Source organism: Anser cygnoides, chromosome W (genome assembly GCF_040182565.1).
Source record: "Anser cygnoides isolate HZ-2024a breed goose chromosome W, Taihu_goose_T2T_genome, whole genome shotgun sequence".
Taxonomy (NCBI): domain Eukaryota; kingdom Metazoa; phylum Chordata; class Aves; order Anseriformes; family Anatidae; genus Anser; species Anser cygnoides.
Window position 1 is genome coordinate 7,188,172 of NC_089911.1, and position 19,896 is coordinate 7,208,067.

At 70.4% G+C, this 19,896-nt stretch overlaps 2 protein-coding genes and 1 long non-coding RNA gene across 3 annotated transcripts; 2 read left to right on the plus strand and 1 right to left on the minus strand.

The window, feature by feature from the left end:
• Positions 1–296: 296 nt before the first annotated feature.
• Positions 297–7,032, minus strand: LOC106049350 (zinc finger protein 628-like). Its single transcript, XM_066987241.1, is given in 3 exon segments — positions 297–1,193; positions 1,195–5,119; positions 6,902–7,032. Coding segments are annotated over 2 exon segments (4,149 nt in total). The 5' UTR covers positions 5,110–5,119; positions 6,902–7,032; the 3' UTR covers positions 297–959.
• A 4,126-nt stretch (positions 7,033–11,158) lies between these two features.
• Positions 11,159–11,684, plus strand: LOC136788680 (uncharacterized). The gene is made up of 3 exons (XR_010827318.1): positions 11,159–11,290; positions 11,374–11,417; positions 11,528–11,684. It is a non-coding gene; the product is annotated as an uncharacterized lncRNA (long non-coding RNA).
• Positions 11,685–11,898: 214 nt separating this feature from the next.
• On the plus strand, positions 11,899–18,730 carry LOC106049362 (DNA ligase 1). Its single transcript, XM_066987133.1, has 24 exons — positions 11,899–12,022; positions 12,118–12,136; positions 12,200–12,217; positions 12,432–12,502; positions 13,350–13,479; positions 13,567–13,653; positions 14,267–14,323; positions 14,421–14,593; positions 14,670–14,836; positions 14,926–15,002; positions 15,106–15,197; positions 15,321–15,420; positions 15,954–16,039; positions 16,137–16,252; positions 16,346–16,441; positions 16,534–16,644; positions 16,762–16,833; positions 16,910–17,054; positions 17,155–17,237; positions 17,322–17,474; positions 17,556–17,609; positions 17,693–17,836; positions 17,923–18,015; positions 18,116–18,730. The coding sequence occupies exons 1-24, from the start codon at positions 11,899–11,901 to the stop codon at positions 18,194–18,196; spliced, it is 2,349 nt and encodes a 782-aa protein (XP_066843234.1). The 3' UTR covers positions 18,197–18,730.
• The last annotated feature ends 1,166 nt before the right edge of the window (positions 18,731–19,896 follow it).

Sequence of the window (19,896 nt, forward strand, 5' to 3'; positions counted from 1 at the left end):
GGGGGCAGTGAGGCTGTCCCTGGGCTCGGGAGGGCCGTGCTGGGGCCGAACTGGGCCGTACTGGGGGCAGCGGGGCTGTACTGGGGGGCCGAGCGGCTCCCCGTGCCCCCCCCTCCCAGCGCGCCATGGTTTGAGCCGCTCCCCCCCCCCGCCGAGCCCGGCCGGTGGAACCGCCAAGCCCCGCCCCCTGGCAACAGTCGCCGTGGTGACGCCCCGCCCCTAGCAACCGTCACCGGGGCGACCCGCCCCGCCAGGCCCCGCCCCTTTCCCCGCGCCGGAAGGAGGGAGGCGGCGCGTGCCGGAAGGGTCCGTTTATTGGTCGGGTCCGGGTGGAGCCGGTGCCACCGCGGCGCTGCCCCCCCGGCTCCCGCACCCCCGTGCTTACAGGGCCCCCCCCCCCCGCCCGCCCCTTCGTCCTGCTGCAGCACCGCGAGGGGTGGCCGGGGGTGGCCCTTGGGTGGCCACCGGGGGGCTGTGGGTGGCCACTGGGGTCCTTGGGTGGCCAGCAGGGGCCACTGGGGGGCTGTGGGTGGCCACTGGGGTCCTTGGGTGGCCACCAGGGGCCACTGGGGGGCTGTGGGTGGCCACTGGGGTCCTTGGGTGGCCACCAGGGGCCACTGGGGGGCTGTGGGTGGCCACTGGGGTCCTTGGGTGGCCACCAGGGGCCACTGGGGGGCTGTGGGTGGCCAGCAGGGGCCCTTGGGTGGCCAGCAGAGGCCCTTGGGTGGCCAACAGGGGCCCTTGGGTGTCTGTGGGTGGCCAGCAGGGGCCCTTGGGTGGCCAACAGGGGCCCTTGGGTGTCTGTGGGTGGCCAGCAGGGGCCCTTGGGTGGCCAGCAGGGGCCCATGGGTGTCTGTGGGTGGCCAGCAGGGCCTCTCGGGTGGCCAACAGGGGCCCTTGGGTGTCTGTGGGTGGCCAGCAGAGGCCCTTGGGTGTCTGTGGGTGGGCAGCAGGGGCTCTCAGGTGGCCAGCAGGGCCCACTGGGTGGCTGTGGGTGGCCAGCAGGAGCCCTTGGGTGCCCACGGGGCGCCACGGGGTGGCTGCGAGGTGGCCGTGAGGTGGCCACGTGGTGGGGGCCATGTGGGGGCTGCGGTGGCCCTGGGGGTGCCGCCCCGGTGGCCACCCCGGGGGGCAGCAGGGTGGCCGCGGTGGCCGTGGGGTCCGTGCCGCTTGCCCCCCTCAGAAGGTGTGCACCAGCTGCGCCCCCGGCAGCGCCTGCACCCCCTGCACCGCCGGCAGCTGGGGGGCCGTGGGGCCGGGCAGCAGCTGCACCACGGCCTGCGCCCCCCCCTCGCTGCCCGCTGCCCCCCCCCGCCGGGGCTCCCCCCTCAGGACCAGGACTTTGGGGGGTCCCGCAGGGGGACCGGCCGAGGGCTGGGTGCCCGCCCCCCGCAGCACCAAGATGCTCCGCAGCCCCTCGGCCGTCTGCAGCACCCCCAGCCCCACGGCCGGCGCCGCCCCCCCCTGCACCAGCAGCACCTCCGGCGCCGGAGGGCCCCCCGCCAGCGGCACCCCGGGGGGCTGCGGGGCGGCGTGTGCCCCCGCCGGGGGCTGCAGGTGGACCGGGGGCACCTCCACGGCCTGCAGGTGGACGGCGGGCACCTCGGTGGCCTGGAGGTGGAGGTTGGGCACCTCCACGGCTTGGAGCTGGATGTCGGGCACCTCCGCGGGCTGCAGATGGACGTTGGGCACCTCCGGGGGCTGCGGAAGGGTCTGGAGCTGGACGCTCGGGACTTGGGTGGCCTGGAGCTGGAGGTTGGGCACCTCGGTGGCTTGGAGATGGACACCGGGCACCTCGGTGGCCTGGAGGTGGAGGTTGGGCACCTCGGTGGTCTGGAGATGGAGGTTGGGCACCTCGGTGGCCTGGAGATGGACGCCGGGCACCTCGGTGGCCTGGAGATGGATGTTGGGCACCTCGGTGGCCTGGAGCTGGAGGTTGGGCACCTCGGTGGCCTGGAGCTGGACGCTGGCCACATCGGTGGCTTGAAGATGGACGTTGGCCACCTCGGCGGCTTGGAGGTGGATGCTGGGCACCTCGGCGGTCTCCAGATGGACGCTGGTCACGTCTGAGGTCCGCAGCTGGATGTCGGGCACCTCCGCGGCCTGGAGATGGACTCCGGGCACCTCCAAGGGCTGCGGCAGGGCTTGGAGCTGGACGCTGGTCACTTGGGTGGCCTGCAGCTGGACGTCGGTCACCTCGGCGGCCTGGAGCTGGATGCCGGTCACCTCCGAGGGCCGCGGCAGGGCTTGGAGCTGGATGTTTGTGACCTCCGAGGGCTGCGGCAGGGCTTGGAGCTGGACGTTGGCCACCTCAGCGGCCTGCAGCTCGATGTCGGTGACGCCCGCGGGCTGCGGCAGGGCCTGGAGCTGGATGTTGGTCACCTCTGGGGGTGGCGGCAGGGCCTGGAGCTGGACGTTGGCCACCTCGCCGGCTTGCAGCTGGATGTTGGTGACCCCCGGGGGTTGCGGCAGGGCCTGGAGGTGGACGTTGGCCACCTCGGCGGCCTGCAGCTCAATGCCGGTGACATCGGGGGGCTGCGGCAGGGCCTGCAGCTGGACGTCTGCCACCTCGGCGGCCTGCAGCTGGATGCTGGCGACCTCCGAGGGCTGCGGCAGGGCTTGGAGGTGGACGTTGGCCACCTCGGCGGCCTGCAGCTGGACGCTGGCCACCTCCGAGGGCTGCGACAAGGCTCGGAGGTGGACGTCGGCCACCTCGGTGGCCTGCAGGTGGATGTTGGTGACCTCTGCGGGCTGCGGCAGGGCCTGGAGCTGGACGTTGGCCACCTCAGAGGGCTGCGACAAGGCTTGGAGGTGGACGTTGGCCACCTCGGTGGCCTGGAGCTGGATGTTGGTGACCTTCGAGGGCTGCGGCAGGGCCTGGAGCTGGACGCTGGCCACCTCGGTGGCCTGGAGCTGGATGCTGGCGACGTCTGGGGGCTGCGGCAGGGCTCCCAGCCGGACGCTCGCCCCCTCTGCTGCTGCCTGGCCCTGGGGGGGACCTGCCTGGCGCGGGGGCTGCTCAGGGAGGCCCTGCAGGACGAGGACGCCGGGCCCCGGGCCCTGCGGGGTGCCGGTCACCGCCTGCAGCCGCAGCCCAGGCAGGGCCGTCCCCGTGCTGGGCACCAGCAGGAGGCTCTGCCCAGGGCCCGCGGGCTCCCCCCGGCGCGGGGTGGGCTCGGGGGGCGGCCGGGGGGCAGCGGGGAGCAGGATGAGCTTCTGGGGGGGAGGCGGAGGGCTGGGGATGAGCTGCAGGCCCTGCGCCGTCTGCACCAGCAGGAAGGTCTGGGCGTCGGGGGCCGCCACCTCCAGGCTGAGGGTGGCCTGCAGGACGGGGACGTCGCGGGGGGCGGCGCGGGGGGGCCCCTTGGGGCCCGCGGCGTGGGTGCGGAGGTGGCGCTGGAGGTAGGAGGCCATGACGAAGGCCTTGGGGCAGAGCGGGCACTGGTGGGGGCGGGCGCTGGAGTGGGTGCGCTGGTGGAGCTGGAGGTTGGAGGAGTGGGTGAAGGTCTTGCCGCAGTGGGCGCAGGCGTAGGGCCGCTCGCCCGTGTGGGTGCGCTGGTGCTGGCGCAGGTTGGAGGTCTGCGCGAAGGCCTTGCCGCACACCGGGCAGGCGTGGGGCCGCTCGCCCGTGTGCAGCTGCCGGTGCCGGCGGAGGCACGAGGTGTTCTTGAAGGCCTTGGGGCAGTCGGGGCAGGCGTAGGGCCGCTCGCCCGTGTGCAGCCGCAGGTGGTACTGGTAGTGCGAGGACCACTTGAAGGTGAGGCCGCACTCGGCGCACTTGAAGGCGCGCAGCCCCGTGTGCACCCGCTGGTGGATGGCGAGCAGCGAGGAGCGCTTGAAGGCCTTGGGGCACTCGGAGCACTTGTAGGGCCGCTCGCCCGTGTGGTCCCGCATGTGGTAACGCAGCCCCGAGGAGCCCTTGAAGGCTTTGCCGCACTCGGTGCACTGGTAGGGGCGCTCGGCCGGGGCCGGGGCTGCGGCCAGCGCCGGGGGGGGCCGCGGCGCCTCCGCCTGCGCCGGTGGCGGGCGCTGCTCGGCCGAGTGGCCGCGCTGGTGGCCCAGCAGCCCGGCCAGCTGCCCGAAGCTCTTGTGGCACAGCGAGCACTTGTAGGGCCGCTCGGCGGCGTGGCTGTGCCGGTGCCGTGCCAGCCCCGAGCCGTTCTTGAAGGTCTTGCCGCAGGTGGGGCAGCGGTGGGCGGCCGCCGCCGCCGTCGCCGCGTCCGCCGGCGTCCCCGGCCGGAGGTGGCCGCGCTGGTGGCCCAGCAGCAGCTCCTGGCTGGGGAAGGCGAGCTGGCACTCGCCGCACTTCCAGAGCATCCCCACCGCCTCCACCGCCTCCAGCAGCAGCGGCGGGGGCTGCGGCGGGGGCGGCGCGGCGTGGCTCTGCAGGTGCTTCTGCAGGCAGGCGTCCGAGACGAAGGCCTTGGGGCAGGCCGGGCACTTGTGGGGCCTGGCGGCGGCGTGGGTGCGCTGGTGCAGGAGGAGGTTGGAGGAGTGGGTGAAGGTCTTGCCGCAGTGGGCGCAGGCGTAGGGCCGCTCGCCCGTGTGGGTGCGCTGGTGCTGGCGCAGGTTGGTGGACTGGGTGAAGGCCTTGCCGCAGGCGGCGCAGACGTAGGGCCGCTCGCCCGTGTGGATGTGGCGGTGCCGGCGGAGGCTGGAGGAGTTCTTGAAGGCCTTGGGGCAGGCGGTGCACTTGTAGGGCCGCTCGCCCGTGTGCTGCCGCAGGTGGTACTGGTAGTGCGAGGACCACTTGAAGGCCATGCCGCAGAGCGCGCACTTGAAGGCGCGCAGCCCCGTGTGCACGCTCTGGTGGATCTGCAGCAGCGAGGAGCGCTTGAAGGCCTTGCCGCACTCGGAGCACTTGTAGGGCCGCTCGCCCGTGTGGCTGCGCTGGTGGTAGAGCAGCGCCGAGGAGCCCTTGAAGGCCTTGGGGCACTCGGAGCACTTGTAGGGCCGCTCGCCCGTGTGGGTGCGCTGGTGGTGGATGAGCCGCGACGACCACTTGAACACCTTCCCGCACTCCAGGCACTCGTAGGGGTGCTCCCCGCCGCCCGCCGCCGCCGCCGCCGCCCGCCCCGCCGCCAGCTCCGGCTGCTGCGCGCCCACCATGGCGGCCGCCCTGCGGAGACAGGGCGGGGATGGGGGCGCCGCACCCGGCTGGCCCAGGGGTGGTGGGGACAGACCCTGCGGACGGGGACAGGGACCAGGACAGGGAGCGGGGCTGGCTTCAGGGATGGGGATGGGGATGGGACGGGGATGGGGATGGGGACGGGGATGGGATGGGATGGGGATGGGGATGGGGATGGGGACGGGGATGGGGATGGGATGGGGATGGGATGGGATGGGGATGGGGATGGGGATGGGGATGGGGATGGGGATGGGATGGGGATGGGAAGGGGATGGGGATGGGGATGGGGATGGGATGGGGATGGGAAGGGGATGGGGATGGGGATGGGATGGGATGGGGATGGGGATGGGATGGGGATGGGGATGGGGATGGGGATGGGGATGGGGACGGGATGGGGATGGGATGGGGACGGGGATGGGAACGGGGATGGGATGGGGATGGGGATGGGGACGGGGACGGGGATGGGGATGGGGATGGGATGGGGACGGGGATGGGATGGGGACGGGGATGGGGATGGGGACGGGGATGGGGATGGGGACGGGGATGGGGATGGGGATGGGGATGGGATGGGGACGGGGATGGGATGGGGACGGGATGGGGATGGGGATGGGATGGGGACGGGGATGGGAACGGGGATGGGATGGGGATGGGGATGGGGACGGGGACGGGGACGGGGATGGGGATGGGGATGGGATGGGGACGGGGATGGGATGGGGACGGGGATGGGGATGGGGACGGGGATGGGGATGGGGACGGGGATGGGGATGGGGATGATGGGATGGGATGGGGATGGGGATGGGGATGGGATGGGGACGGGGATGGGGATGGGGACGGGGATGGGGATGGGGATGGGGACGGGGATGGGGACGGGGATGGGGACGGGGACGGGGATGGGGATGGGGATGGGGACGGGGATGGGATGGGGACGGGGACGGGGATGGGGATGGGGACGGGGATGGGACGGGGATGGGATGGGGATGGGATGGGGACGGGACAGGGACGGGGACGGGACGGGGACGGGAAAGGGACAGGGATAGGGACGGGGACGGGGATGGGATGGGGAGGGGAGAGGGATGGGGATGGGGAGGGGACAGGGATGGGGACGGGGGATGGGGACGGAGATGGGACACGGATGGGGACAGGGACGGGGACGGGAAAGGGATGGGGATGGGGATGGGACGGGGATGGGAACGGGACAGGGATAGGGACGGGGACAGGGATAGGGATGGGGACAGGGATGTGGACGGGGATGGGGATGGGGACGGGGACGGGACAGGGATGGGGATGGGGATGGGACAGGGACGGGAGAAGGATAGGGACAGGGACAGGGACGGGGACGGGGACGGGGGCAGGGACGGGGCCTGGCCTGGCCGGGGGGGGGCAGCCCAAGGGCCACAGGCAGGGGGCGTGGCCGGGCCCGTGGTGGGCGTGGTTATGCAGATGAGGGGCGTGGCCGGGCCAATGGCACGGTCCCGGCGGTGGTGGGCGTGGCCATGTCCCTAGTGGGCGTGGCCTGGCACGTGCTGGGCGTGGGCGTCCCGGCGGGGGGCGTGGCAACACGGGGGGGCGTGGTCCCGCCGGGGGGGGCGTGGCCACCGCTCAGCGCCGGCCCCGCCCCTTCGCCTCCGGGCAGGAGACCCCGGCGGCCGCGCGCCCTTTAAGGCCCCGCCCCCTCCGGCGCCCGGCGCAGGCGCCGCCGTCACCGCCGCGGCCCGGCCCGGCCCCGCCGCCCCGCCCCGCCCCGCCCCTCCCCGCGCCGCCGCCGCCGCTCACCTGGGCGGGGAGGGCCCGCGGGTCCCCGGCCCCGTCCCGCGCGGGCAGGGCCCGCTCCGGCCTCCCGGCGGCCCCGACGCCCGCCCGCCCCCGGCGGCGCGCACGGCAACGGCGGCGCCGCGCGCACGGCCCCGCCCCCGACCCCGCCGCGCGGCCCCATTGGCCGCGCCCGCCGCGCGGGGCCGCCTGGGAAATGGAGTCCGCCTCGCCGCCATCTTGGCGCCGGGAATGGGAGGGGAGGGGAGGGGGGCGGGCGGGCACGTGACCGCCCGGTGCCTGCCGTCGCGGCGGCGTGACGTCACTGCCGGGCCGGGGGGTGGTGCTCCCAGTGCTCCCAGTGCCCTCCCAGTACTCCCACTGTCCTCCCAATGCTCCCAGTGCTCACCGTGCCCTCCCAGTGCTCCCCCAGTGCTCCCACTGCCCTCCCAGTGCCCCCCAATGCTTCCAGTGTGCCCAGTGCTCCACCAATGCTCCCAGTGCCCTCCCAGTGCTCCCAGTGTCCTCCCAGAACCCCCAGTGCTCCCAGTACCCCCCAGTGCTCCCAGTGCCCTCCCAGTGCTCTCCCAGTGCTCCCCCAGTGCTCCTCAATGCCCCCAGAGCCCCACAGTGCTCCCAGTCCCCCCCCCCAGTGCCCTCCCAGTGCCCCCAGTGCTCCCAGTGTTCCCCCAGTGCCCTGTCCCCAGCCCCTCTGCACCCCCCAGGACCCCCAGGGCAGCCCCCAAGGGAGTCTGTGGGTGTGCACGTGTGCACGCGTGTGCATTCGGGTGTGTGCGTGTGTGAACAGTTGTGTGTGCACGCGTGCGCATTTGTGTGCGTGCGCGTGTGCACGCGTGTATACGCGTGTGCACGAATGTATACGTACGTGCACGTTTGTGCGTGTGCATGCACACGTGTACGTGTTAATACGCAGAAACGCTCCACAACTCACGGTAAAGCAAGTCATACAGCGGGTATGCCTTTATTTCGGCGCCGGGGGCGTTAAGGGATAACTCCTCAAAAAGTTACGCTCACTCTAAACAATGCGTGCTCTCGTTATATGCAGCATAACTTTACATATGCATGAACTTTCATCATGCGCTTATACATATGCATAACCCACCTATGCACGACTTATATTATAATTAGTTACGAGAACTAATCCACATGTGGTCCTCCCATCCGCGCCTGCGTACCGCTCTCTGGCGGTCGTCCCTGGTGGTCTCTTAAGACGAAGTAAGGCTCCTCCTTCCTCGTATCTGAACTTTCCACCTCTCTCCCTGGCGCTCGCGCTTTTAAGTCCTTGGCCTTTGTCCAAACTCCAGGAGCGGTTTCGGCTGGTTCTTGAGGCAGGTTCTTCGTCCTGATCAGGAGCTGTCCTTTGCGAGGGGCCCCAAAACTTCTTGCTTCGGTTAATTTGCACGATAGTTAGCTGATTTTGCAAATTTTAGCTGGCACAGATGCACATTGTAAATCAACCACAAGGACAGGACTGAAGTAGGGAGTATCCACAGGACAACCCTGAAAGATAAGGGAAGAAAAATAAACTTTAGCACCAAGTAGAGACAGGGAATACTTTAAGAAAAATTTGAATAATTAGACCGTCAAAGGCGAAAGAATTTGCCTTGTATTTAGAAAAAGGGGGATTGAGAGGGCGAACTGAAATTGAGGAGGAAACAGCAGCTTGAAATATATTTATAGCCTTGTGCTTACATTTTGTAACTAACCGCAAGACAGAGGATGTGGAATGTACACGAGTGGTTACGAAAACTCGTCTGATAAAACAGGAAGATAGCACAACCCATGCCAAACAAGAGCCGGTTTAGATGAGCTCTGTGGCCAAGGTGAAAAGTGCATAACGAGGAAGACGTACGGCCTTCATCCTGAAGACCCCGGCCCATAACGAGGAAGACGTACGGCCTTCATCCTGAAGACCCTGGCCCATAACGAGGAAGACGTACGGCCTTCATCCTGAAGACCCCGGCCCATAACGAGGAAGACGTATGGCCTTCATCCTGAAGACCCTGGCCCATAAGGAGGAAGACGTACGGCCTTCATCCTGAAGACCCTGGCCCATAACGAGGAAGACGTACGGCCTTCATCCTGAAGACCCCGGCCCATAACGAGGAAGACGTACGGCCTTCATCCTGAAGATCCCGGCCCATAAGGAGGAAGACGTATGGCCTTCATCCTGAAGACCCTGGCCCATAAGGAGGAAGACGTACGGCCTTCATCCTGAAGACCCCGGCCCATAACGAGGAAGACGTACGGCCTTCATCCTGAAGATCCCGGCCCATAAGGAGGAAGACGTACGGCCTTCATCCTGAAGACCCCGGCCCATAACGAGGAAGACGTACGGCCTTCATCCTGAAGACCCCGGCCCATAACGAGGAAGACGTACGGCCTTCATCCTGAAGACCCCGGCCCACGACCACCAGAAGACGCTATGGGTGTGCAGCCGGGAGGAGTTGAAGGCGGGGACGACGGAAATGATTTCTCAGAACGCATCGTAATAATTTTCGGGGAAACGTTATGAATATGAGTAGGCATTTCCTTAATCCTGTGACCCTTTCTGCGTAAATACCGGGCAAACTACCGCGGTGGGCACGCACGATTGCGGTGGGGCGACCCCCCCGTGCTGCCCAGCGCTGGATAAACATACCTACTTTACGATCTTACAGGTTGTGGGGTCTGTTTTCCGCACGTCATGGGGGCCTGGGGTTGTTTGGGGTCCCCTTAGGGCCAGGACACGGCCTCCAGCACCAGCCACACCTGGTGGCCGTGCTGGGGACGGTGACCACGGAATCATTAGGGTTGGAAAAGACCTCCAAGATCGTCTGGGCCAACCGTCCCACCAATATCACCCAGTAAACCATGTCCCTGAGTTATCACATCCAGCCTTTCCTTAAACGCCTCCCCAGGGACGGTGACTCCAGCACCTCCCCGGGCAGCCCGTCCCGACGCCTGGCTGCTCTTGCTGACAAGAAACGTCTCCCGGTTTCCAACCCGAGCCTCCCCCTGGGGCAACTGGAGGCCATTCCCTCCGGTCCTATCGCCAGTTATCTGCCAGAAGAGGCCGACCCCCAGCTCCCCCAGCTTCCTTTCAGGCAGTTGTAGGGGGCAATAAGGTCTCCCCTCGTGCGGATGGGGGGACAGGAGAATATGGGGACAGGGGGACGTGGGGACAGGGGGACGTGGGGAAAGGGGGATGGGGGACAGGAGAATATGGGGACAGGGGGACGTGGGGACAGGGGGACGTGGGGACAGGGGGATGGGGGGACAGGAGAATATGGGGACAGGGGGACGTGGGGACAGGGGGACGGGGGGACAGGGGGACGGGGGGACAGGGGAATGTGGGGACAGGGGGATGTGGGGACGGGGGGATGTGGGGACAGGGGGATGTGGGGACAGGGGGACGTGGGGACAGGGGGATGGGGGGACAAGAGAATATGGGGACAGGGGGATGTGGGGACAGGGGGACGTGGGGACAGGGGGACGTGGGGACAGGGGGACAGGGGGACGGGGGGACAGGGGGACGTGGGGACGGGGGCATGGTGGGGCAGGGGGATGGGGGGACAAGAGAATATGGGGACAGGGGTATGTGGGGACAGGGGTATGTGGGGACGGGGATGTGGGGACAGGGGGACGTGGGGATAGGGGGGACGGGGGGACAGGGGGACGTGGGGACAGGGGGACGGGGGACAGGGGGGATGTGGGGACAGGGGGATGTGGGGACGGGGATGTGGGGACAGGGGGACGTGGGGATAGGGGGACGGGGGGACAGGGGGACGTGGGGACAGGGGGACGTGGGGACAGGGGGGATGTGGGGACAGGGGGATGTGGGGACGGGGATGTGGGGACAGGGGGATGTGGGGACGGGGATGTGGGGGCAGGGGGACGGGGGGACAGGGGGACAGGGGGGCAGGGGGATGGGGGGACGGGGGGATGGGGGGACGGGGATGTGGGGACAGGGGGACGTGGGGACAGGGGGACGGGGGGACGGGGGACAGGGGGACGGGGGAACGGGGGGCGGGGGAAGGGGGTATAAGAGAATATGGGGACAGGGGGACGGGGGAACAGGGGGACGAGGGGATGGGGGACGGGGGACGGGGGGGCCACTGGGACCTGGGAACTGGGGGACACGGGAACAAGGGGCCACGTGACCAACGGCGACACGTGACCACGGCGACACTGCCCACCCCCCCCACCCCCCCCAGCGCTGCCCCTTGGGCGGCACCTCCCACCCCGCACAGCCCCACCCCACCCCCCCCACCCCCACCCCCACCGGCTCCCCCGCCCCGGACTACATCTCCCAGCAGCCCCCCGCGCGCCGCTCGCCCCGCCCCCGGCAGTGACGTCAGCCGCTCGGATTTTTTCCCCGCGAAAAGCGGCGGCCATGCAGCGGCGGATCACGTGAGCGGCGCGGCGCCGGGACCCCCCCCCCCCCCCCCCCCCGGTGCCGGCCGTGACCGCCCCCCCCCCCCCCTCCCTTCCAGGTCCTTCTTCGGGCCCCCCGGGCCGCGGACGGCGGCGCCGCCCCGTGAGTGGGGGTCTGGGGGGGGGGGCGGGGGGGGGGGGGGGCAAAATGCTGGGGGGGGGGGTCGGGGGTGCTGCCCCCCCCCCCACGAGCTCCCCCCCCCCCCCCCTCAGGGCTCCCGCCCGGCAGCAGGGGCAGGGCCCCCCCGCGCCCCCTCCCCCACCTCGGAGCCGTCGGCGGAGCCCCCGGGACCCCCCGAGGAGCCGGAGCCGCTGGAACGAGGGGACCCCGATGGGCGGGGGCCGCCCTCCCCCGGGACCCCGGTCAGAGACCCCCGGTGACCCCCGATGCCCCCCCGTACCCCCCGGTATCCCCCCGGTGCCCCCCCGGTGACCCCCGGTAACCCCTCGTGAACCCCGATGCCCCCCGGTGAACCCCTCGATGACCCCCGGTGCCCCCCAGTACCCCCGATGACCCCCGGTGCCCCCCGGTGAACCCCGATGCCCCCCCGATGCCCCCCCCGTACCCCCCCGGTATCCCCCCGATGCCCCCCGGTAACCCCTCGTACCCCCCAGCACCCCCGGTGAACCCCCAGCACCCCCCGGTGACCCCCGGTGCCCCCCGGTGCCCCCCCCCGGTGAACCCCGGTGCCCCCCGGTACCCTCCCGGTAACCCCTCGTGACCCCCGGTGACCCCCGGTGACCCCCGGTGCCCCCGGTACCCTCCCGGTAACCCCCGATGACCCCCCCCGGTATCCCCCCAGTACCCCCCGATGACCCCCGGTAACCCCTCGTGACCCCCGGTGACCCCCGCTGCCCCCCGATGACCCCCCGGTATCCCCCCAGTACCCCCGATGACCCCTGGTAACCCCCGGTAACCCCTCGTGACCCCCGGTGACCCCCGCTGCTCCCCCCCGGTGACCCCCGGTGACCCCCGGTGACCCCCGGTGCCCCCTCCCAAATCCCGCCCCCTCCCCGCCCCCATCGGTCCCAGTCCCTCCCAGTCCAGCCCCGGCCCTGCTCTGGCACCCCAGTATCTCCCAGTCCTGCCCCAGTAAGGGGCCCCCATTACCCCCAGTACCCCCCAGTCCCCCTATTACCACGCCAGCCCCATCCCAGTACCCCCTACATCTTACGCCGTTACTCCCAGTATCCTCCCAGTATCCCCCCAACATCCCACCAGTATCCTTCCAGTATCCAGCCCGGAGCTCCCCAGTACCCCCCAGTATCCTCCTGGTATCCCCCCAGTGCCCTCCCAGTATCCTCCCAGCATGCCCCCAGGGCCCCCCAGCTCCCCCAGTATCCCCCAGTGCCTTCCAGCATCCCTCCAGCTCCCCCAGTATCCCCCAATACCCCCCAGCTCCCCCAGTATCCCCCAATACCCCCCAGCTCCCCCAGTATCCCCTCAGTACCCCCCCAGCTCCCCAGTATCCCCTCAGTACCCCCCAGCTCCCCCAGTATCCCCTCAGTACCCCCCCCAGCTCCCCAGTATCCCCCCAATACCCCCCCAGCTCCCCCAGTATCCCCCAGTACCCCCCCCAGCTCCCCCAGTATCCCCCCAGTACCCCCCCCAGCTCCCCCAGTATCCCCCCAATACCCCCCCAGCTCCCCCAGTATCCCCCAATACCCCCCCAGCTCCCCCAGTATCCCCCCAGTACCCCCCCCAGCTCCCCCAGTATCCCCCCAGTACCCCCCCTAGCTCCCCCAGTATCCCCCCAATACCCCCCCAGCTCCCCCAGTATCCCCCCAGTACCCCCCCCAGCTCCCCCAGTATCCCCCCAATACCCCCACCGGCTCCCCCAGTATCCCCCAGCGCCCTCCCAGCGCCCTCCCAATACCCCCCAGCTCCCCCAGTATCCCCCCAATACCCCCCCAGCTCCCCCAGTATCCCCCAGCGCCCTCCTAGCGCCCTCCCAGTACCCCCTCAGCACCCCCCAGCTCCCCCAGTGCCCCCCCAGCGGCCCCCACCCCATAACCCCCTCCCCCTTCCTCACAGGGCCCCACACCCCCCCAGCCCCCCCGGCTCCCCCCAGTGCCCCCCCGCCCCCGGGGGACGAGGACGGGGCCCCCCCCCCTCCCCCCCCCAAGCGCTGCCGCCAGGACCGGGGACCTCCGGCCGCCAGCAGGTGGGTGACAGCATGGCGGGGGGCACCGATGGGTGCTGGGGGTCCCCTGCCGTGCCCCCCCCCACACACCCCGTGGTCTCCCCGCAGCCCCCCGCCGCTGGACCCGTCCCAGTACGACCCCGCCAGGAGCGGGTACCACCCGCTGCGGGACGCCTGCTGGGGGCCCGGGCAAAGGTGGGGGGGGGGAATTTGGGGGGGTGGGGGGGGGGCTGGGATGGGGTGGGGGGGCTGGGGTGGGGTGGGGGAGGGGGAGGGGGGGGAGGGGGGCTGGGGAGGGGGTAGAGGGGATGCTGGAGGGGTAATGGGATGGGAGGGGGGGTGGGGGGGTGATGGGGGTGTGAGGGTGGGGGGGTAGGGGGGTGATGGGGTGGGGGGGGTGATGGGGGTGGGCAGGGGGTGGTGGGGGGGTGATGGGGGGTGATGGGGGTGGGAGGGGGGTTAGGAGGGTGATGGGGGGGTGAGGGGGGTGATGGGGGCGGGATGGGTGATTTGGGGGGGTTATGGGAGCTGGGGGGGGTTGATGGGGTGGGAGGGGTGATGGGGGGCTGGGGGGGTGATGGGGGGTGGGACGTGGGCTGGGGGGGTTGGGGGGGCTGGGGGGGTGGGAGGGGTGATGGGGGCTGTGGGGGGGGTGATGGGGGGGCTGTGGGGGTGATGGGGGGGCTGTGGGGGTGGGATGGGGGGGATTGGTGAGACTTGGGGGGAGTGGGAGGGGCTGTTTGGGCATTGGGGGGGTGGGGGGGGGCGGGGGTGTCACAACCCAACCCCCCCCGCCCCCCTTTTTCAGCGTCCCCTACCTGGCGGTGGCTCGCACCTTCGAGCGCATCGAGGAGGCCTCGGCCCGGTGAGACCCCCCCTCCCTGGGCCGGGCCTATATTGGGGGGGGCGGGTACGGGGGGGGGACACACGTAACTTATCGCTGACCCCCCCCCCCAAACAAGGCTGAAGATCGTCGAGACCCTCAGCAACTTCCTGCGCTCGGTGCTGGCCCTGTCCCCGGGGGAGCTCCTGCCCTGCCTGCGCCTCTGCCTCAACCGCCCGGGGGCCGCCGCCGAGGGGCTGGAGCTGGGCGTCGGCGAGAGCCTCCTCACCCGCGCCCTCGCCCAGGCCACCGGTACGGACCCCCCCGTGACCCCCCACCATCTCTTTAGATGATGGGGGGGGTGACGGTGGCGACGCCCCCCCCCCAGGCCGGCAGCTGGCGCAGATCCGCGGCGAGGCGCAGGCCAAGGGGGACCTGGGGCTGGTGGCCGAGAGCAGCCGCTGCACCCAGCGCACCGTGGTGGCCCCCGCCCGCCTCAGCGCCGCGGGGGTCCTGGGCAAGCTGCGGGAGATGGCCGCCACGTCGGGCAACGCCGTGAGTGTGTGTGGGGGGGGGTCACCCCCGTTGCGCGCCCCCCAAACCCCCCCGGGACCGGGGTGCCAGCGGGGCTTTGGGTTTCGCAGTCGGCCAGCAAGAAGATCGCCATCATCAAGGGGCTCTTCGTCGCCTGCCGGCACTCGGAGGCGCGCTACCTCGTGCGGTGAGGGTGGGAAGGGGGGGGTTACGGGGTGGGGGGGTGGGGGGGGGGTCACAGCGTGTGGGGGCCGCCCCCCAGAACCTCCCGGCGTTGCCCCCCCCCGCAGGTCGCTCAGCGGGAAGCTGCGCATCGGGCTGGCCGAGCAGTCGGTGCTCACCGCCCTGGCGCACGCCGTGGCGCTCACCCCCCCGGGGCAAGGTGAGGCCCTTGGGGGCACCCCCTGGGGACATCTTCTGGGGGGGGGAGACGACAGGCGGACACCCCCAGTTGGTGACACCGTGGCTGTGCGTGTCCCCCCCCCCCGTCCGCCCCGAACCGCAGGGTGGCCGCCGGCCGTGCTGGACGCCGGGCAGGACATGGCACCCGAGGCTCGCAGGGCATGGCTGGAGGAGCAGAGCCGCATCCTCAAGCAGACCTTCTGGTGAGGTGTCCCCCCCCCCAGCCCCCCCACCCCGGGGTCCCCGTTTTGTCCCCCGGGGTCCCCTTTTGTCACTTCGGTCCCCTTTCATCCGCCGGGGCCCCCTTTGCTGTCCCCTTTTGTCCTGGGGCCCCTACTGGGAGGGGGTCCGGTGGGTAGCAGTGCCAGGCCGTTTGCCCCCCCCCCCCCTCATTTGGCACCGTTAATTACCCCCCCACACCACGACCACGGGCTCGTTAGGACCAAGGAGACGCGGTGCTCGCAGTCCTGCTCTTCCTCCCTCCCTCCTCTTCCTCCTGTTGGGGCTTGGCCTGAGCCCCCAGGGATGGGGAGCAGCTGCCCAGCGCCCCCCTTTTTTTGGGGACACGGGGACAGGGGGGGGGGACACGGGGATGGGTAAGGGACATGGGGACAGGGAGGGGATGTGGGGACAGGGAGGGGACAGGGGGATGGGTAAGGGACAGGGGGACGGAGGGGGACAGGGGGACGGGTAAGGGACACGGGGACGGGGGGGGACACCGGGGCTGTCCCCGCAGCGAGCTGCCCGACTACGCCGCCATCGTCCCGGCGCTGCTGGAGCACGGGCTGGAGCAGCTGCCCCAGCACTGCGGCATCACCCCAGGTACCACGGGGTGAGGGGGGGTCCGAGGGTCTTGGGAGGGGGTTTTTTAGGGGGGGGGGGGGGTGGCCTCATCCTGTTCCTCTCCCCCCCCCCCCAGGTGTCCCCCTGAAGCCCATGCTGGCCCAGCCTGCCCGCGGCGTCGGGGAGCTGCTGAAGCGCTTCGAGGAGGCAGCGTTCACCTGCGAGTATAAATACGACGGCGAGCGAGCCCAGGTGAGGCCTTGCGGGTTCCTGGGGGGTCCCTGGGGTGCTGCCCTCCCCCCCCCCTCGTTCATCACCTCCATGCCTTGCGTTCCCCCCCCCAAGATCCACGTCCTAGAGAACGGGGCCGTCTTCATCTACAGCCGCAACCAGGAGAACACCACCGCCAAGTACCCCGACCTCGTGGACCGCATCCCCAAGGCAGGTGGGGGGGGAGCCCTGGGGGAATCGGGGGGGGCTCGTTTTAACGCTGAGCACCAGCCCCCCCCCCCCCCGCCTTCCCGTTCCCCCAGGTGCTGAAGCCCGGCGTGCGCTCCTGCATCCTGGACGCGGAGGCCGTGGCGTGGGATCGGGCCACGAGGCAGATCCAGCCCTTCCAGGTGCTGATGACGAGGAAGAGGAAGGTGAGAGCAGGGGGCAGGGACGTGGGGGGGGGGGGGGGGGCAGCGTCCAGCTAGCGCCGTGACACCCCCCTTCCCCTTCCCCCCCACCCCACAACGTGCGTCCCACCCCCGCCGCAGGACGTGGACGCCGCCGCCATCAAGGTGCAGGTCTGCCTCTACGCCTTCGACCTGCTCTACCTCAACGGGGAGGTGAGTGCGCGGCCCCCGGGGGGGGTGACATTGCGTGTCCCCCCCCCGGGGGGTGACACCGCGTCCCCCCACCCAGCCCCTGGTGCGGCAGCCCCTGGCCGCGCGGCGCAAGCTTCTGCGGCAGTCCTTCGAGGAGGTGGAGGGCGAGTTCGTCTTCGCCACCGCCGCCGACACCCGCAGCGCCGAGGAGGTCTCGGACTTCCTCGACAAGGCCATCAAGGGTGAGCGAGGCCCCCAGGGGGCACGGGGTCGGCGTCGCGTGTGTCCCACCCCCCCCCAGCCCCTCCTCCCCTTCCCTGGGTGACGATGGGTGCCCCCCAGCCTCCTGCGAGGGCCTCATGGTGAAGACCCTGGAGGCGGACGCCACCTACGAGATCGCCAAGCGGTCGCACAAGTGGTTGAAGGTGAGCGGTGGGACCCCCCCCTCCGGGTTTTTCCCCGTGTGTCCCCCCCCCCCGTGTCTCTGAGCCCCCCCACCCTCTCTCCAGCTGAAGAAGGACTACCTGGATGGGCTCGGGGACACGCTGGACCTGGTGGTCATCGGCGCCTACCTGGGCAAGGGCAAGCGTGCAGGCATCTACGGGGGCTTCCTGCTGGCCTGCTACGACGAGGAGAGCGAGGAGTACCAGAGCATCTGCAAGGTGCCCCCCTGGGGCCACCCGCGGGCTTGGGGACGTCGCAGGGGGGGACCTTCCCGAACCCTTCCTCGTCCTCCCGTGCAGATCGGCACCGGTTTCACGGAGGAGAGCCTGGAGAAGCACTACGGCTTCCTCAAGGTGTGGAGCGCTGGAGAAGCGGCGCCGCGGGGGACGAGCGCCGGGGCCGGCTCCTGATGCCCTCCCTTGGTGTCGCCCTCCAGGAGCACGTCCTGGCCCAGCCGCGTCCCTACTACCGCTGGGACAGCGGCGCAGCCCCCGACCGCTGGCTGGCGGCGGTGCAGGTCTGGGAGGTGAAGTGCGGGGACCTCTCCATCTCCCCCGTCTATAGGGCAGCCGTGGGGCTGGTGAGCGGGGCAGGAGGACGCGGGGCGGGGGGGGGGGTCCTTGTGTTCGGCCCCCGTGGCGTCTCAGCCCTGCGGGTGTCCCCAAGGTGGACGAGGAGAAGGGCATCTCGCTGCGCTTCCCCCGGTTCCTGCGTGTGCGGGAGGACAAGAAGCCGGAGGAGGCCACCAGCAGCACCCAGGTGCCGGGGAGGGGACGGGGAGGGAGCCTGGGTGTCCCCGCGGTGGGGGGGGACACAAGAAAAGGGGGGGGTGTCACCGCCTCCCCTCCTTGTCCTGCAGGTGGCCGAGCTGTACAAGAAGCAGCAGCAGATCCAGAACCAGCAGCAGGCAGAGAAAGGGGAGGACGAGGAGTTTTACTGAGACACCACGGCCCCCGTAGGGTCCGTCCCCCCCCCCAGGGCCCCCCTACCGGGGGGGGGGGGCACGAGGTGGGGACCCTGGGGCCTGACCTTGCTCTGTCCCTGAGGGCATGCGTGTGGCTACCCTGGGAACAGGGACCCTGGGACTTGGTGTCACCCCGGGCAGGGCCAGCTCCCTGCCCCTTTACCCCCCCCCCTCCCGCCTCCCCCTTTTGGGGGCCCCTGCATGCTTCCCATCAGGGACAGGGATGCTGGAACGCGGCCATCCTCCCTCCCTGGTGTCCCCATGTCCCCCTCCTCCGGCAAGGGGACCCCCAGGGCATGACCCTGCCCCGTCCCCGTGTGCTTCTCCCCCACTGCGGTGGCCGGGGGCCGTTGTCCACCTTCATCCCCGGGGTCTCCAGGTGCTTCCCCTCCAGCACCGGGGTCCCCCCGATGTGCCTCTCACGGACAGCACCCCCTCACCCCCATCCCCTCTGCTACCGTGTCCCTAAGAAGCTGCCCCTAATAAAGCCAGGGGCCGGTTTGTTTTTTTTTTTCCTACTTCCTTTATTTGCTGCTGGTTCCCGGAGCTGGGGGGGGGGGCTGGCATGGGGCTGTGCTGCTTCTCACCACCCCATAACCCGTTCCTCCTCACCTCCTAGTTTTGCTGCCCCCCTATTTACCCCCTGCCCCACGATTCCTGCCTAAGCCGTCTCCCTGGCACTGCCCTGTGCCCCCCTCCTGCCCCGTATCCCCTTGTCCCTGCCCCGTATCCCCTTGTCCCTGCCCCGTATCCCCTTGTCCCTGCCCCGTATCCCCCTATCCATGCCCCGTATCCCCCTATCCATGCCCCGTATCCCCCTATCCATGCCCCGTATCCCCCTATCCATGCCCCGTATCCCCCTATCCATGCCCCATATCCCCTTATCCATGCCCCCCCCCCACCCCATGTTCCACCTCGTGCACCTGCCGGGCTCCAGAGCCCTCTGGGATCAGTGGGGACTGTCCCAGGGGGGCTTCTAGCAGGGACCGGGTCCCTCTTGGGACCCGGGCTCGGTGGGGCCAGCGGGGACGTGGCGGGGACGCGATAGGGTCTTGGCTCAGGGGTTGAGGGGACTGCACGCTTCCATGGGAAAATGGGTGCTCTGTGGGACTGTGCACCTCTATAGGGTGCTATATAGGACCACAGCCCTCCACGGGGTGTTGGAGGGCGCTGCGCACCTCTGCGGGTTGTGCTTTGAGGGACCAGGACCCCCCTGGGTTGCTCTGTAGGGCGACGCACCTCCAAGGCGTGCTGGAGGGCACCCCGTGCCTCCGCGGGGTGCTCTGTAGGACCAGGGGTCTCCACGGGGTGACGGAGGGCGTGTGGGCACCCGGTCACTGGGGGGCTTCCTGGTGCCGTCATCCCCTTGTCCTCCCCTCCCCAATATCGCTTTCCTCCCGCTTCCATGGAGCGTGGGACGCACGCCTTTGGGGTGCAGAAGATGGGGGCGCAGGGGGTCCCTTCTGTATTCCCCAGGGCCCGGGAGGGGGACAGCCGGTCCCTTTTGTGTCCCCCGGGTTATGGCGTGGGACACCCGGTCCGTCCCGCGTCGTTGGGATGCGGGGTGGGGGTGCGTGGTCCCCCCCTGTGCCTGCACCCCAGGGTGCATCCTCCCCAGGTGCCCTCACCCCTTTGTGTCTCTGCCAGCAGCCTCCCTGCAGGTTTTTTTTTGGGGG